The 18,390-nt window shown below is 34.1% G+C and overlaps 1 protein-coding gene and 1 long non-coding RNA gene across 2 annotated transcripts; one reads left to right on the forward strand and one right to left on the reverse strand.

Annotated features, from left to right (window-relative positions):
* Positions 1-1,156: 1,156 nt before the first annotated feature.
* Positions 1,157-17,945, reverse strand: LOC116841211. The gene is made up of 13 exons (XM_032808894.1): positions 17,889-17,945; positions 16,996-17,479; positions 15,962-16,255; positions 13,420-13,436; positions 13,074-13,209; positions 12,708-12,827; positions 11,597-11,706; positions 11,331-11,511; positions 4,367-4,427; positions 3,412-3,442; positions 2,894-3,017; positions 2,466-2,635; positions 1,157-1,300 (listed from the first exon to the last, which is right to left on the reverse strand). Exons 1-13 carry the CDS (start codon positions 17,898-17,900, stop codon positions 1,157-1,159), a joined length of 1,884 nt encoding a protein of 627 aa, XP_032664785.1. The 5' UTR covers positions 17,901-17,945.
* Positions 3,998-5,292, forward strand: LOC116841232. The gene is made up of 3 exons (XR_004377519.1): positions 3,998-4,118; positions 4,299-4,496; positions 4,561-5,292. It is a non-coding gene; the product is annotated as an uncharacterized LOC116841232 (long non-coding RNA).
* Positions 17,946-18,390: the final 445 nt, after the last annotated feature.

An 18,390-nucleotide genomic window follows, 5' to 3' on the forward strand; every position in this document is an offset into this window, starting at 1 on the left:
GACATTTCGTGCTTCGCCGCAAGCGACACCGAATGACAAAGTAATTTTCACGGAGGATAAACAATCGGACGTTTAGTATTTACCATAAAACTCCAGGAACAAAGCACTGTCTCGACCGCATGCAAAAAGTATCGTGCACATTACGATTCGTCGACGACCTGGAAAAGCGTGCCCGGCGTTCGAGCACGCAACTACCATGGATCGGCGCGGATGTGCACGCAGCGATATAGATTCATGAAAGGCAACATCGAGGGTGTGGTTGCACGACAGCGAGAGGGAGTGGGACCGATCTCAAGATTTAAATCGCGCACTCCATGCTCTGTCCGTATCTCCGAGCGGAACAGTGAAAGTGCATCCCAAGTAAAAGTGGTTTCACACGTCGGCGTAAGAACGCGCGCACTGCGCTCATTATGGCGAATCGAGATCGCGTATAACTCCCCCGTCTTCAGCCGGTTTCTTTTTAACTGATCGTAATCATGTCGTCGATGAGGAAACGAAACAGTAAGTTAACACAGGCGCACTTTTCGGACGATCTCCTTGTGCAAGAAAGAGCCATACGGAATTGAACGAGAGCGCAATCATCGAGTTAATCAGATTCCCCTCAAGCTTCCGTTTTTTAGCCGCTTTTTTAGTCGGATACAAAGAATCATACGTTATGCTTGGCGGCTCGCTTGATAATGTCATTATGTTTTAATATATCGTGATTTATTACGGTCTCTCAGATGTTTCATTGAACTTAACTAACATTTGGATCGGTAAGTAAAGTAAAGCGGCACTTCCAGTGGAAATTGTTTATTAACAAATCCTTAAGAACGAGTACGCATTTCACATGGAATCTATGAAAAAACTTAACAACGGTGAAGAAAAATAACGCATAACAAATTATCTACATAGCGGCTTGATAAGCTTAAATCCGCAGCTCAAGCTCTCTAACACACGCTATTACAATATTTCCATTTCGGTCAACAATAAATCTCTCTCAGAGGCGTTTATATAATTATTTAAATGATTTTGCGAACGCAGATCCTCTAGTGGTCTAGCTTCGCAAAACATTCATGTTAGTATACATGTTAGTATCGTTCCGGCTGAAGTCGAAGAGTTGTCCAGACTATATCTCTCAGCGTGTGAACGATTTTGACCTAATGATCAGCAAGTTTCAATGCCATCCTTTACCCTTGGATGAAGTATAATGAACTACGTGTTTGTATATCGGAACATGAACGGGATATGGTTTCGCCACTGGCACGGGGAATTTTTTCTCAACGTAGACGGGATATGGCTTCTCGACGACATAAGGTACCTGTGAAATATGAGCCAGTAGTTACATATAAAATAGTTTAACGTAAAGTTAAAATAGACACATGTATACACACATACAAAATATAAGTACGAAAAGTATTATGTTTTTATGTAACTTAAGGCTCTACAGGTAAGTTCCCATCCACAATAGATGTAACAAGCTTTAAGCCTTAAGAAATTGACCAATTATAGTCAAATTTGAGGAGAATAATCGACTATGATTGGTCAATTTCTAAAGGCTTAAAGCTTACTACACCTATTGTGGCTCGGGACTTACAGTTTAATTTTAATAGAGGAATAAGGCCATTAAGAGCCAATGCTAGATGTTCGTGCAAATATCTATGATTTTCCGGTCTTTACAATGTGCGCGATGAATCAATCTTCCACTTACAAACCGACCCTGAATCCCCTAATATTTTTATAATTTTTAAATATTTATTTTAATACGTCCCATGCGCGTTGATTCAATTATCGAGTTGCGTAAAATTGGGTTTTAAGAATTATAAAAATATTAGGAGATTCAGGGTCGATTTGTAAGTGGAAGATTGATTCATTGCGTACGTTGTAAAGATTAGAAAATCATTCGGCGCGTACGTTTGACATTACAAACACTATTATCCTTCCCATCATAGATATTATCTCAAACTATAACACTATTATATTCCCTATTATATTTGCACGAACATCCAGCATTGGCTCTTAATAGCCTTATATCTCTATTAATCTTTATTATGTTCTTATTTTCCTTATTAAAACTTTATGCTATTTGTGCATCAGTTGATCTAATAGAAGTGTATAGATAATAGAAAGAAATATGTAAGTATTTAAATATATGTATATAAATATATGTATATTTATATCATTCTATATAACTTATGAATTTTATACCGCTGTGTTTTTCAAACAAAACGGTTAGTAATTTTGAGATTCTTTTGAGATATATTAGTCTTCAATATCATAGTAATTTGGTTATTTTCGTAACATTTTCTTAATACAATAGCATTATTATTTTAGAAAAAAGGAGGATTAATATTTGTTAGTATTACTTGTGATTGTGCACAATGTAAAAGCAAAACTTATTATACTTCTACACTGATCGTAAATTACATAGCGCAGATATGAAATAGCGCAAGGATATCGACAATCAACATAGTGACGGAACTTACATGCTTCTCCACAATGACAGGTTCAGGTTTCTCAATGGGAATCTCAACGTGTTTGATCACTTCGACCGGATACGGGTGAGGAATCTCAATTGGTACTTTATAGGGTTGGGGTATAGGTATTTTAATTTCCTTAGGCACTTCAACCGGCACAGGATGTGGAATAGGTATAGCTGAAACAAAGGATGTAATTACATGTTTTTTCTTATAAGCCAAGCTTCTAGATATAATGTACTTCACTGCAAATACTGTATAAGAATACTGTATGTGTGTGTGTGTGTGTGTGTGCGTGTGTGTGTGAATATTATTTATGTTCTCGACAATTTATACTCGGGCATATAAATACAAGAGAGAACTGTCCACTATAAAATGAAAAATGGACTAACAAGTTGGAAAAATTCAAATTGAAGCTCCACAAAATATTAGCTCACCATATTTTTTAATTATTGGTATCTCCACATGCTTCGTTTTTTCTTCGTATGTGGAACCACCATGATCCTCGTCGTAGCCAGCGAATACTATGCTGCTAAACGATGCGATACTCCACAATAAAATCTGCAATTTCAAATTACATATCACTCTCTACAAATTTTTAGATTTCTGATATTTAAACAATAACATCGTAACTTAAAAAATATTTTGAAATTTTTATTATTTCAAAAACATAAAAAATAATTATGTTCAATTCTACAATTTTGTGTAATAATTATCTCATATAATAAATATAAATAAATAAATATATATATATATATATATATCCTAATTTTTCTCTAAAACTAATTTTAATTTCTAAAATATTTATGCACGTTATATCATTAAGTAAGCATCAATGAGCTTAATTTGATTCGTCATTTTTAAATTGTCACTTTATTCAGTTACATTAAGTAGCACTATTTAACACAATAAACACATATATCGCACGGCATGTTAGCGAACGCCTGGATCTTACAATTTGATTCATGTCGATGCTCAGACGAAGGCTAATGATAGCGCAAACACGTGGATTCGAGCGTTGAGTGACCAAGTAGCTCAAAGATCCAGCTTATATACTTCGATTCCACCACCTTTCACTGATATCCTGCGATGGAGTTCCGGTCCTTTCCAGGATACACCGTGCTACATTTCATACCGCGCAATAATGTTTATTATCCTGAAGAGGACGCTACTGTATATAGTCGTGATAAATATACGGAAAGATTGTTATACTCACGTACACACACGTTACACATGAGATTTTCTTCTTCCTCTAGCTTACAGATCATTACAGTGTGGGGTTTTTGCGCGGAAATAGATGTTTGATTATGTACATTATAAAATGTTAAGGACAGGGAAAGTACAAGTGTTAGTCTATACATGTTTTAGTTACGCCATCATACAATACCTGAATGTTTATTGCTGAGTTAAGAAACAAGTGTACAGGCAATGTACCTGGTGATTGTTTTTGTGTCTAAATTCTTTTTATATGATATATACGACGGGACCAACGCGACCAACAGAAGTAAATAAGAACTTCACGAGTCTTCCGGGTTTCGTTACTCGAGAAAGGCAGACAACTACGCGAACAGTGAAATATCCTGGAGGAAATGAAAATTATAAAGGTACATTCGAGCAACCGCAAATCTGCACGAGTATTCCGGAAATGGACGCTTCGTACATGTACGATCTCATAAAGATATAATGATATAATTTAAATCATATACTATTAAATATGAGATATGACTCTTTAATTATCTCTATATACTACAAGAATTGTGTTTAGGTTCTTAAGTGCCTTTTCTTTGAAGCTATGTTGATATAATTCCTGTAGAGTGACCATAAATTATGTTACAACTGCAGATACAAATTTGCGATATAATTCGATCGTTACTTGAAGCAACTATTGATTTTCTCGAAACGAAATCTACCGCGACTCGCCGAAGATTTCTTCGTCAAGTCGACTCGGTTCGGTGAACAGGAAAGGTGCGCCTAACGGATATACGAATTCGACTTCCGCTTACTTACATGAACATATAACCCGTCCGATAGACATGCGAGGTAATTCTCTCTGTGCCTGGCTTTTGGACTCATCAGAAAGTGAATGTGAAGTATATTATTGCAGGAAGAAATGTTAAAAAACGATACATTTTTCGATACGTCAGAATGAAAGTATGAAACACAACGCCCCGTGAAAGGGTCCCGGATGGAACATCGCGCTCTGGTCGGAAGATAATTGTGAAAGTCACCATGAAATAAGCTGAAAAATGGATTAGTAACGTAGTAGAACGCACAAAATATCCATTAAGTAATATCCCTGACCAAACCAAATTTGCTAACATTCGTTATGTTGATCATTTAGGAAGAAATAAGAAGAATCAATTTATAGAAGTATATATATAAAGAAATATAAAAATGTAGTTTGTGCTTGACTTGTGTGTTTCAGGAAGGAAAGAAAAATATAATCCCAATCTAGTATACTGAGGTCATTCACGACTTTACTCGATTTTTAATTTTGAACTATAAATTGCAAACTAGTAGAATGAGAACTTCTGGTTTGCACGCTACAAAAGATTATAGTTGGTAGGAATACGAGATTTAAGAGCAGAGTTAAGCCATTTCAATTACCTATCATATAAAAGAGAAAGTTGCTTTGGAATGGTTGCTGAACCCAATATGTCACTTGTCAAAATTTAAAATGAAGATAATTTTTCGTTATATCTTAAGGTTATTAAATATTATATAGAAGAAAAGTTCTTCTATATTAAATATAGTATAGAAACGAAGTTTTATATAAGTAACTTATATTTAATTTTGGCTGTATATTGCAGGATTAAGTCTTGTATAGTCAAACCCTAATCACGAACAAGAAAGATTCATATGTAACTAATCTTTATAATAATTCTAATAAAATTTATAGTGTGTAATAAATTGCAGAAATTTGAAACTATGAATCATCTCATTCGCTTCTTGACTGAAAAAACAATAATACATTTTTATATGCACAAATTGTAATATGTACCTAACGACAAATTGAAATATGTAATTCTTTTTTTTTCTTAAATATTTAAGTGATAACAAGAAAATTCTAGAATATTAATTTCTTAAATATTTACTTAAAAGAAGTTAGAAATTTTTATGTAGACTCACGTCTTCATCGCGTTTCATTTTATATTTGCAAGAAAATGGAATACTTAAGTGAATATTTGCAATCATTTCTGTACATAACTCGATTCTACAGACTCGAAAGTATATTTAATTTTTTTATAGAATTTCATTAGTACTTTTACGGAATGTGAATAAACGAAGACGAAAACGACTTTAGTATACCAGATTAAAGTGCTCGAAACACATGTATCATGTGAGGGAATTAAATAAATGAATGAAGAGTATGTAAAATTAACTGAAAGACGATCAACGTCGCGCATTATGTTATTCAATTTTATCCAAACCGTAACATTAAATGATAAAAATATCTTTGACATGTATGTATATTTATGTATTTGAATAATTATAAGTTATTTGCAAACTTCATCAGTCAATCATTCACATGGACGGTTTGTGATACGCGGAAGGAAATATATGTTGCTGATGCATGGAGAAACTCCGAGATAATTCTAAGACAGAGATTATCTCAATTAATGCTGATGTTGGGGCGATACCACTAATTTACTTCCGTGGAAAATTGGACGAACCTTGGTCGCCGTCGTCGCAGGAACTCACGATCTGTCACTCACGGGAATTCAGGCCCGAGGCTCGGTGCGATCTCAATTGTTCTTGGTGTATACTAATGGCGCAACAACCACGACCGAGGTCTGACCTACAACCTCGCCATTAGTGAAAGTGTTAATTTAGACGGCAATGTTCCTTGACACTGACAGAAGTCTCACCGTACAGTTCGATCGATTTACATATCTGTTATTATTTACTATCATTGCATATACGTTGTAATTTTAAGATTTGAACTTTTCTAAGGCTAAGAAACGGAAAAAACAGTGTAGTTGGTTTACACATAAATCTGCTAATATCAACTAGTTTCAACGTTGAATTTGATTGGCAAAATTAAATTTGTGTGGACCAATCATATTACTCTCTCCCTGTATTGTTTCATATTGAAATACTAATTTAAAATCTTTAACGGTAAGTAAAATAAAAAAGCGGTAAAGTTAAAATACGTTCTTTGGAAAACTGTGCGACATATATTGTATCTTAGAAGAAACAAAAATTGTAGAACGATACAGAGAGAGAGGGAGAGAGAAAAAGAGAGAGGGAGGGAGAGAGGAAGAGAGAGGGAGGGAACTAACAAAAATTTTATTTATTATAAAATTACATATATTTATTATAAATTTATTATAAAGTTGCATGTATTAAAATTCAAATGTAAATTATAAAAATTTATAAAAGAAAGACAATGTTTTCATATTATCTACTTGATAGCAGAGACCAAAATGCGTTGGATTTAAATGTATAAACTTCTTCAATCTCGCGTACGATAAAACTCCTCCGAAAGGTAATGTAACGCGCCAGAAGATTTAATGATCACTTACGATAATAGATCTCGCCGTGAATTCACACATAATTCTCCTCCAGCGGAAATAACTCCTCCAGCGTCGAAATAACGAGCGTAAGTCAACGAATCCGGCGGTAATATAAAAAAGGGACCTAAGGAAAGAAATTCGCAGCGGGAAAAAGCCCGCGGCGAAAGTAAAGTTCAAAGTCGATTTGCTCTGTCGACAATCACCGTGATCGCGCCGCAGCAAATGGAAGGAGCCGACCAGTGGTGATTGTGTATTAAGTATTAACGCGCACCTTCCTGATTCAAACCGCTGGAGGTTACTTATCCGTACGCGACGCATCGACAAATTTGCTCGATCGAGCGGCTTTCCCGTAATTGAAGAGTATCGATCTCCTTGCGAACCCAGAAACATAGAATTATGACACTATAAGTCACTTGTAATTGTGCTCACGAAGATGAGCGCACGAAACTGTATTTACTGAACGATCAGAATACAAAACGAATAAGATGAACTAACGACAGTTATTCGCTAGTTATTTTCGTTTTCTTTTTTTTTTAATTTTACATACAAAAATTTCATTAAAGTACAAAAATTAAGAGGAGGCTGGAGTCGATGACGAACTCGAACAATATTGATAGTGCAGAGACGATCGTCACTAACACGATTACGCTATCCTTTTTCTATTTCTTATACATACAGAAATTACGTGCGAAATTATATGTGTGTTGTTTTGTTTTGCTATATTTAGCGGAAAACCACGCATGTGTAGAAATCTTCCTGCAAACTTTTTGGATATTTTTAAGCTTTCTTCTGTATTCATATGCAAAGATACAGTAACGTTCTTCAAAATTTTTCTATTTGAAACATCACACTTTCGGTATGTACAAGCTACGGAACTTTTGAATTGGGTAAATATTATGCTAATATCGCGCGCGCTTGAGATTTTCCGTTTAAAACTTTTTTTTGTTGCATGTATTTATTTTTGTATGTACTTTCATTACGTAAAAGCATTTGTAATTCTGTACAATCAATGTCACGTAAACTTTACAGAAAAATGTTAGTATTTGATACAGCTTTCAATTTCAATATCTCTTTAAGGAGACTTGAAGAGCGATATGATGATCTGAATACTTGGAAATGAAAGAAAAAGATTTGCGATCGCAGTCATCTCGAACGCTTCACAGACACTAAAACGTTATTATCTTTTTCTTTCCCTTTTTTTTTACCTGGAATCGTTACGTCGCGGGAGATCACTCTTCCTCCTTTTACAACGATCGAGACTATCACGACTGGAGAAAGAGGCAATATGTAGGCTTACCTTTCGCTGCTGTTTTTTATCGCTGCCGTGCATTCATTGCTTTCCACTGTTATCCTGTCTTTTTCCTTTTTCAGGTGTACAGGAAGATATTTGTATTACATAATTTTTGCAATATGGAAGCATCTTAATCTACTTTTGTTTGTTTTAATTTAACGTTCGCCGGTATTGAGATAATAATTAAAATGTGAGTTCTCATGACGCGATCCTTTTCACTTTCCACAATGTCAAGAGGAAAGAAAGAGAATGGAATTTATACACTTCACTTTCCATGTTGATCCTTCCGCGTGTAGATCTTTGTTGTTTCATCTCTTTGACAATATGACATGAGCGAATTGTTATGCGATATTATCTACGATATTTCTCATGATATTTGCAAGATAGAAAGTGAAATACAGAGAAATATGCGGATATTTCCTGTGATCTTAGTAGTACATACAATTAAGGTTCCTGAGTATTCGCGAAAATCTTAATTTGTGATGTCAGAAGCGAGAAAACGCATACCCAAAATTCCTGAGAAATACATTGAAATAAAATAATTTATCTATAAAGTGATGTATCAATAAAATTTGTGATTAATTGAGAACGCTTCTAAAATATTCCGAAAACTCTTCTTGCTCTAATAACACTACTCAATAAATTTTGATTCTCTTTTGCAATATAAGTGGATACAGTTATTTTGGATGTATTTTTGACTGCTGAACACAAATTCGTTGTTCAAATTTTATGTCAAATTTCACATCACAATTTTTAGAAAAATAGAGTAAAAAGAGCCAGAATAACAATTTTGGTGGACTTCATGACGTTGTAACAGTGACAGAAAAGTGACAGAATTCTTTTTAAATTTCATTAATATCTTATGAAAATATGATCTATCTTTAAAATACATTTTTTTAGTTTTCATTTTTCATTTTACACATATAGCTATTTAAAAATAGCTTTTTCTTCATATTAAATGGAAAAGGTATTTAATTTTATCTTAATATCACATTATGTGAAAAGTATTTTTGTATTTACTTAATACCAATCGGAAAGTACTTAATATAGGAGAAACAACTTCAACAATTTTATTTACGCGTTTGTCTATAGTAATGGACAACAATATAGTCTATAAATAACTATTTTTAAATAGCTGTATGTCCAAAAAAAAGTTGTACTGAACTAAACAAAAATTCATTTTAAAGATAAAAATTTATACTTCCATAGGGCGTTAATGAAATTTAGGTAAAAATTTTCTGCCATTGCTACAACGTCATAAATTGCTAAAACGTCTCTAAAAATTATCGTTTGGATTCATCTTACTTCATTTTTTTAAACTATAACGCGATAACCAAATTTGAATAATAGGTTTTTATTTAACGGTAAAAAATGGATTAGAAATTATAATTCACACGCATGTTACAAAATAGTATTAGACAGTATGATCAATAAATAAATGTAAAATTAAGGTCAAATGTGGCCTTTCATTCTAACCTTTCTTTACTAATAATTTTGTCCCATTATTTGTTGATCTGTTACTTGTTGATTGAGGAGTGAAAAGAAAGTTTCCGGGGCATATTTTACAAATGTGTTTAATCAATTGCAAGTGTAGCATGTTATGGATGTATTTTTCTATTTCAACGAATTTATTTCTGTAAGAATTTTAAATATATTTTCGTTTCTCTCGCTTTCTTGATGTCATTAATAAAGATAACTGCGGCGAGGGTACAAGAATCTTAATACACAAGAGTATAGGGAATGCCATGCCTCATAGAGAAAGATAGAATAGTAAAAAGTAGAATATTAAAAATAGAATAGTAGAATAGAATAGTAGAAAGTAGAATATTAAAAAGTAAACAGGATTTACTTTAATATTTACATGTACACATATCTGGATATACCAGAAAAAGCAAGTGATTTTTCACGCTAATATGTATCATAAATTATTTCATGTTGTATCATAAATTATTTCAAAACTTCGAATGTAATTGTAAACGTCGTCGACTTAGTAGAAAATATTGCTCGTTCTAATTAGGAATGACTGGCTTCTCGAGTTCTGCGTTCATACAGTCGTTCACGTATCATACCAGTTTATATCTAATATTTTCAAGTTACGAATCAGGCGACGATTGTGCACTGCACACGTTTATTGACTATGCAAATTCGACGTCCATTCAGGAGATAGTTTGAACGGTGAAACTTTGTGTGTCGCTGATTAAACACCAACTAAACTAATTGCCATAGCGCTCGTTAGCACAAGGCGAACCACAAAGAAAATTGATGTTTTTATAACCTCTACGATGTCTTGATACGAGTCTGAAGAATTCATAATGGCCATATAGTATGTGATCATAAAAATAACGAGCACGGTATTTGACTGCCGCTAACATCTCCTTTCAATTTACTACATGATTTCAACTAGTAAGTAAAATTACGAGGTATTATAATATTAATAAATTACTACTTAATATTAATAAATTAATTAATAAATTATAATATTATAAATTACAATATATATTATAAATTATAATATGTCGATTTTTGCTCATCAGTTCCACTTGCCACGAAGCGATTTATGTTTTGATTGGAAGTAAAACGCGGTTTATGGCTATTTATCGCGTATAATATTACAGTGTAATGGGCAAATTGAACAATTAAATGAGCCCTTAATTACAAAAATATTTCCAAATATAATCGCCCAATTTATATTCTACAAAGATAAACATTTTGTAATATGAGATTTGGCATTTATTATATATTTTAATAAAACAACAGCTATACAGTTATACAATTAACATCAATGGTTATACAGGAATATAAAAGCTATATATACACGTGTAAACATTTATATAGGCAAAAGAAATTTCGTAAAATCAAAATAATCTAATAATTATTTCTTGAATAGAAAATTAAGATAAAACTATCCATGTCGTCGAACACTTTTAATAAATAACATGCATTGTGGTAACTTTATTCTCTTTATACATCATAAGCGTGTTCGATCTTTCATTAAAGATGTATATAAATAATGTAATAAATATATCAACAATAATCATGTTTCTGTGAACGCACGTTATCAATGGCCTTTGATTTTGTGAACGATTGTTTTGTAGACTGGAATCTTGATTGGAATCGGTTTTTCGACTGGTATAGGTACATGTTTTACCACGTGAAAAGGCACTAACTTCTCGATCTTAACCGGAATTATTTTTTCAACAGGCGTCGGTACTTTTTTCTCAATTGTGTTAAATATTGGCTTCTCCACCTGGAAAGAGAGCGGTATGGGTTTAGCGACTTGAGATAATGACAAGTGATTTTATCGTCAAGTTAAGCTAATTATCTTGCGGCACCTCATATGGTACGGGCTTCGATATCACCACGGCGACAGGATAAGGCTGTATAACCGTTTGCACCACTGGATGCGAAACTCTCAATGGAAATTTTTTGATCATTGGTACTCCTATCGTAAGTACGTAAGTACATGCAATATGAAAATGATAAGATACAACTAGTTGGCTATTTCAAAATATATGATAATGGAAAATATGGTAATGTAGATTTAATTTAATCTTATTAAGTTATTTTACTACTTACAAGGAAACCCACACAAGTGTGCGCCTCCGATTTTCATGAACTTGTAATACATTGTACTTTAGATCAAAATAAACATTGTACTTTAGATCAAAATAATACATTGTACTTTAGATCAAATAACAGATACGTTTTTTATTATATGTGCTCTTTCGCAAATTTAGGGGGTGAAATACTCCTTTGAAGAGAATCGTTTTTTTTTATTCGAAAAAAATATAATAAAAACTATAAGAGATAGGAAAAAATATTTTTAATAAAAATTGAATAGTTTGAAGAGTACTTTACAGAAATTATTTGAAAAAAAATTTTTTCATTACTATTTCCCCCAGCACTTCTTCTTATTATAATTATTAAAATAATTTCTGTAAAGTACTCTTCTAACCATTCAACTTTTATTAAAAATATTTTTTTATCTCTTATAGTTTTTATTATATTCCCTACGAAAAAAAAAATTTTTAAAAAGGTATTTCATCCCCTAAACTTGCGAAAAGGCACATATAATAAAAGACGTATCTGTTATTTTGATCTAAAGTACAACATATTACAAGTTCATGAAAATCGGAGGCGATTTTCACTTGTGTGGGTTTCCTTGTTAGTATTCTAATATATGTATAGATGTATGTAGTAGATATTCTAATATATGTATAGTATTTTAAAAATATGTTATGATATGATGTCATAATAGTTTGCATCATTATCGATTTCTTTTGTGCAAAGAATTATTTACAGATTTAAATTCTGTCAAATAAATCGAATCTTTAATTAATATTTCTCTCTTTCTCTGTTACCAAAGCACAGTTTTGTTAATGTACGTTAATAAGTCGCAAATAGTTTCGCACACATTGACAAAGTTAATACAATTTATATTACCGATGTGTTCAATAACAGGAATAACATGGCCTCCGTGAAGATTGCTTATATCCGAATGCCATCCACTAACTTTATTTGAAAATAGCGAATGATCTTCCATAAAATTTAAAGAATGATCATCTAAAAATTAAAGCCACATATCAGTATCCATTTATTTAACAGTTTACAAAGTTCCAATCACGTACTATTATTGCCTATTACTACCGTAAATCAATACTATCTTAAATATATGTAAAATATATGCAAAAAGCGATACTGCTATCATTAATATGTAGGCACGCATTAGTAAGCCTTATTAATATAAGGCACGCATTAGAACGAGATAAAACGTAAGACTGATGGTCAACTAAATATAGACAGCCAAACCTGTTTCTCCTAGACTGAAAGCACCCAAGTCATGAGGGTTTACAGAAATCTCTCCCAACGTAAGCCCACCTCCGCCATGGCCTCCAAAGTCCCAATTGGAACAGTAGGAGCAAGTAATAACTCCAAACAGCACAATCTTAAATAACAAACGTTAAACATCACTGTAAAAAACATAATGCAAAAATTAAGAAGCAAATATCCGCTGCACAAATTGCACAAAATGCGTTGCATAGATTCACTTAATATTTAGAGAGTTGAAGATCATGTTGAGATAATTTAGTTAATTTTAGTTAAACGCGAGTTCTTATTTGCGTTTAAGTAATTGTGTAACTGGATTGACTCGTACAACTTTTTTCATCGTTTATCTTAGAGATGTCTCTATCGTCCATGAATAAGTCGTCTACTTGAGACAGATACTTTTCGTCGTCAACTTATATACCGTCTGCGCTGAGAAACAAGCAACCCCACTATTCTTTAGAATGATGTCTCACACCTTCACTGTGCAAGATACCGTGGATGGCTCGATTGAAACTAATCGTTCACTGTCACCACTGCAAATCTTGCGTAACATCTAATACCTGATAGTCAATAATGACGTATTTATGGTCAATAAACCCCTTTTTATCTGTACCATTGAACATTCTTATATAAATTTTCATGTGTCTGTTCACATTTATAACATTATTGATTTACACGAATTATTTGGCTTGTAATTATATTCGATATATTAATACAAATAGAGAAGAAAAGTTATTTTCATAGAAACATTAAGCTTATTTCTCTTTATGTGTATGTTTCTCAAAATCTAAAAAAATTTCGTAATATTATAATCCGTAACACAAATAATCAGAAACGAAAACATCACAACCAAGTTCGTTTTTTTAATAACACCTTAATGTTTTCAGGAATAAAATTGTTAAAGACAAGACTTTACAATAATTACTTTCGTATTGATTGATCTTCTAGTTCTGCGTGTAAACTTCTTGGTTTTGTCATCCCGTGGAAAATCATATCGATTTATATTAATTATTTTTAGTCGCATGTTTCGTCGGTCATTTCTCATTATAAAGTGCAAGAATCATTAAATTCTTCGAATCTCGTTGAGTACAATGATACTCCTCGTTGTCATGGATGAACTGCTACGTGCCATCACGATGATCCTGTCCACCGTGAACAAATCAATCTGTCTAACATCCACTTTCCACAGAATTCCCGATGCTTTTATCGAAAATCATAGTGAAAGTAGTTGTTACTGTCGCTCTACGAGCGAAACGCATAAAGGACTATAATCGTTATTTGTTTATGTATATTGTTATTACGAACACACAAATTTGCAACTTTGTTAAAATGTTATTACATTTAACAACTTACATTTTAAATGTTTTATAGCCAACTGTAAGTTTACTGTCATGTTGTCGACAACAAATAGAAACTAATTTAAACAAATTAGGAATAAGATGAGAGCATTATATGTATCACATTGAACTCATTTGAATTCTAATTCAAATAACGACAAATTAATAGCAATACATTGACGCAGATTTATAATCCGTTAAAAAGTTTTTGTCATGATGCTGACAACGTTGCTACTATCGGTTTGCTCTTGAAATTTCGTCATCTAAGTAAAAGCAATCATGTTGTTGCATTCAGTAACGCGTTCATTACATGTTAACAAATATACAGCAAACATTTAACAATACTTGCTGTGCATTAGTTTACTCAAAATACTCAGCCACATTTGACTATTTGAGTGGCTTTATACATATGACAATGAATACGTAGCTATAAGATCAGAAAAGAGAACGATCAGCTTTTTTAAATAATTTCGTAAATTTTTTGAATAACAAATCAATGTGTAATTTGTTAATAAAGGAATAATGTAGCATAAGGTCTAATTATTTGCATTTCAGAAATATTCAATAGACGAATAGACGATGAACGAGTCTAAATAATTATTCACTAATTAAAAAGAAAAATTTACGATATTGACACAATATTACGTGGCTATTAGAACGTTCTGAGCCGAATCCAGTCGCCCGTCATCATCACAAATAACGAGTGCGATCCTTAACTGCGCTTAAGTGCGCGATTGTACGTGCGCGAGCTCGTTATTTTAATTTATTAAATTACTGTGGCACTTTCTGATGTACTAAGGAACATGGTGAAAAGCGTATCGCTGGTGAACTTTCACTAGACAAGAAAAACAGGTAAGAGAAAGAAGCATGTGGTTTTGTAAATATTTTATTTAAAAACGAGAAAACAACAAAGTTAAAAAAGGCTAAACAATGCTCAACAATGCGCCGGCTATATCGACGCGCTTGATGCGATTATATATTATATACAAAAAAATAAAAACAAATCGCAGTCGAGTAGCACGGAGTAGTAGCTCGATCAACGGAACGAACGTGAGTTTTTTTCGTGAACTTTCACTTTATCGACAGCGGCGTAGTGCTGCGTTTAGGGATTAGGACTATCAAAAGCGGCAGTCCCTTTCATTTCGAGTTGATCGACTCTTATACATTGACTCCTACCACGGTAACGTACTGTCGCGTAAGATTGAAATGAAGTTAGTACGTACGATTAGATTGACCGCAAAGCAAACCAATTGTTTTAATAAAATATTAAACACGCGTAATTACTTCTCAAGAATTTTGCAATCTAAGTGACTTAGCTCGAAATATTTCAAGGTAGATGCGTAATTATGCACAATAAATTACTCATTTAACGTACAAACTTAAACATCCTAGCTCGATCTAACTAACTAATCGAAATTCACTAAATGGATAAACATGGATTGCTAAGGGTCCCTTTTAGACTAAGACGTAGTGTTCCTCTTTCCCTCGCGATGAGAATCCTCAGATTCGGTTCTCGAGCATGCTCCTAATGACCTTTCTTCGCGTGATGGTAAATGGTTTTGTAGACGGGAATTTTAATGGGATACGGCTTCACTACCGGAACGGGAATGTGTTTCTCGATCGTGATAGGAACTGGCTTCTCGACGGGTACTGGTATATGCTTCTCCACAGGATAAGGAACCTTCTTCTCCACCGGGACAGCCACCGTCTTTACTACCTGTATGGGAATGTGCTTTGGTACGGGCACATGAACTGGATAAGGTTGCGGAACGCCTACCGCAATCGGATGTGGCACAGCTATCGGCACTTGTTTGGGTACCGGTACACCTGAAAGGAACATTTGTTGGAACATTAAGATGCGCGAAATCAATGAAGCAAAACTAATTGGAGCATTTTGATTCTTAAAGAAAACACACACACACACATATATATATATATATATATATATATATATATTATTTTTTTCAAAGAATCAAAATGCTGCTTATGTCTTTCGCGCGAAATCAATGAAGCAAAACTAATTGGAGCATTTTGATTCTTAAAGAAAACACATATATATATATATATATATATTTTTTTTTTTTTCTTCAAAGAATCAAAATGCTGCTTATATATATAAGGTCTATTTAAAAATATCTGTGTGCATACCAAATATTTTATATACGTAATTTAACAAGTTATTTCACTTTTTTGCAATGTACACGAAAAAATAATTCAGTTAGTATAACTAAATTTTTTATTACTTAAAGACCAGATGAACATTTCGGTTATACGAACAGAAAGATTCCCTTACGAGATTTTTACTCAACCGAGTTTTAATGCATTTAAATATTTAGGCAAATGTTTTCGATCACAGTAACAGGAATATTATTTCTCGTCAGCGAATCTTTCGTCTAGTCCTCCTTCAATTGTACGAATTAAGTTTTTCTCCATATAAATAGATGAAAACAATAATAAATCCGTTTTCCACGATCGCTAATCAAGAGACACGACATTTATTGTGACAAGTTCTGATTTCTTATGTGACTTTCAGCGATTAAGGAGGAGACAATAGGAGGATACGTTACCGACGTGTTTGTAGACAGGCACGGCTACAGGCTTCGTCACTTCGATGTGCTCAGAGACGGGAACACTGTGAACATGATTGGGCCCACCGTCCAGGGAGATCCCGTGACCACCATCGTCACCACCGTAACCACCGTCAAATCCACCACCGTGACCGCCGCCGATCGACGAGAAATCCTGATGACCGCCGTCAAATTGACCGCCAGAGGATTCTAAGTGCCCACCGACACCACCATCAAATCCTCCTCCCCCGTGACCGCCGCCGAAATCTCCACCCCCGTGGCCGCCGAAATCTCCACCCCCGTGGCCGCCGAAATCACCACCCCCGTAACCACCGCCGTAGCTACCGCTGGCGGAAGTACTGACGCTCTCTTGATCAGATCGATCAATCGGATATGGGGCATAAAACTGCATCAGGTAGTGCCCAACATCTTGGTTCACGATCACCGGCTTGGCCGCGGCCAAGGATACCAGAGAAAGCAGTACCTATGTATAATAATAAAATAGAAAACGGCGAAGATAAGAAGTATCACTTCACTTGTGAAAGGTACAAGGATACGTTACCGACGTGTAAGATAACCGATAGTAAGATGTTGAAACTTTAATTAAATTGAAAATTGAACTGTTGAATAATTCAATATTAAATTTTCAAATTGCTACCTTTTCCTTATTGATAAAGCCATTTCTTACTTTTTATGCGTCTACGCATCGCTAATTGATTATTAAACGTATTGTCTTACGTTATAAAAAGTCGCTGAAATTATAAAAACAGTTATAATCTCATTAGAAGCTACTATGAAAAAAAATGCGGGCTAAAGAAGGGCGAAACAATGCCTTAACTAGGCGAATTGTGCTTTGAAATGTCTCATTCGCTAAGAATGCATGATGTACTCACGATTTTATTCATGTTCGGACGTTTCGGCTGCACCGCTGCTGGTGGCGTAAGTCTCCTCTACGACTGATACATCTTTGGCCATTTCACGTCTTAATATATACTGTGGGGCCTTTCACTGTAGACGATGTAATTTCGTCTCGCTTCGTACTACGGCGAATTACACCCGCCCGATGCAATTGTTTCACCGCGGTCGGCGCGCCGCGCACGTGAAAATAATTGACCATGGGCTCGCGGCCTTCACATTGACAGCGAACTAGACATTTTCTATTCCGTTCCACACAGTGAGTGTCCACGCGCGGATTTTCACGTTCGCTTTACCGCAGCTCGCCACACCGTCACTCTAACATATTATTCGTTCGAGCGTCGTTGAACTTGTACATCGTTCGTTTCAAAATCGCCGCTCTCCGCGCTCCATCTGGTTACTTTAATACTATGCCTTAACCCTCTCGCTATCAACAGGACATATATTTTCCCTCTCAGTAATAATGATCTTATTCAATTG

This window comes from Odontomachus brunneus, unplaced genomic scaffold (assembly GCF_010583005.1).
Source record: "Odontomachus brunneus isolate Ranch 3 - 2012 unplaced genomic scaffold, Obru_v1 Obru_scaffold_014, whole genome shotgun sequence".
NCBI lineage: Eukaryota > Metazoa > Arthropoda > Insecta > Hymenoptera > Formicidae > Odontomachus > Odontomachus brunneus.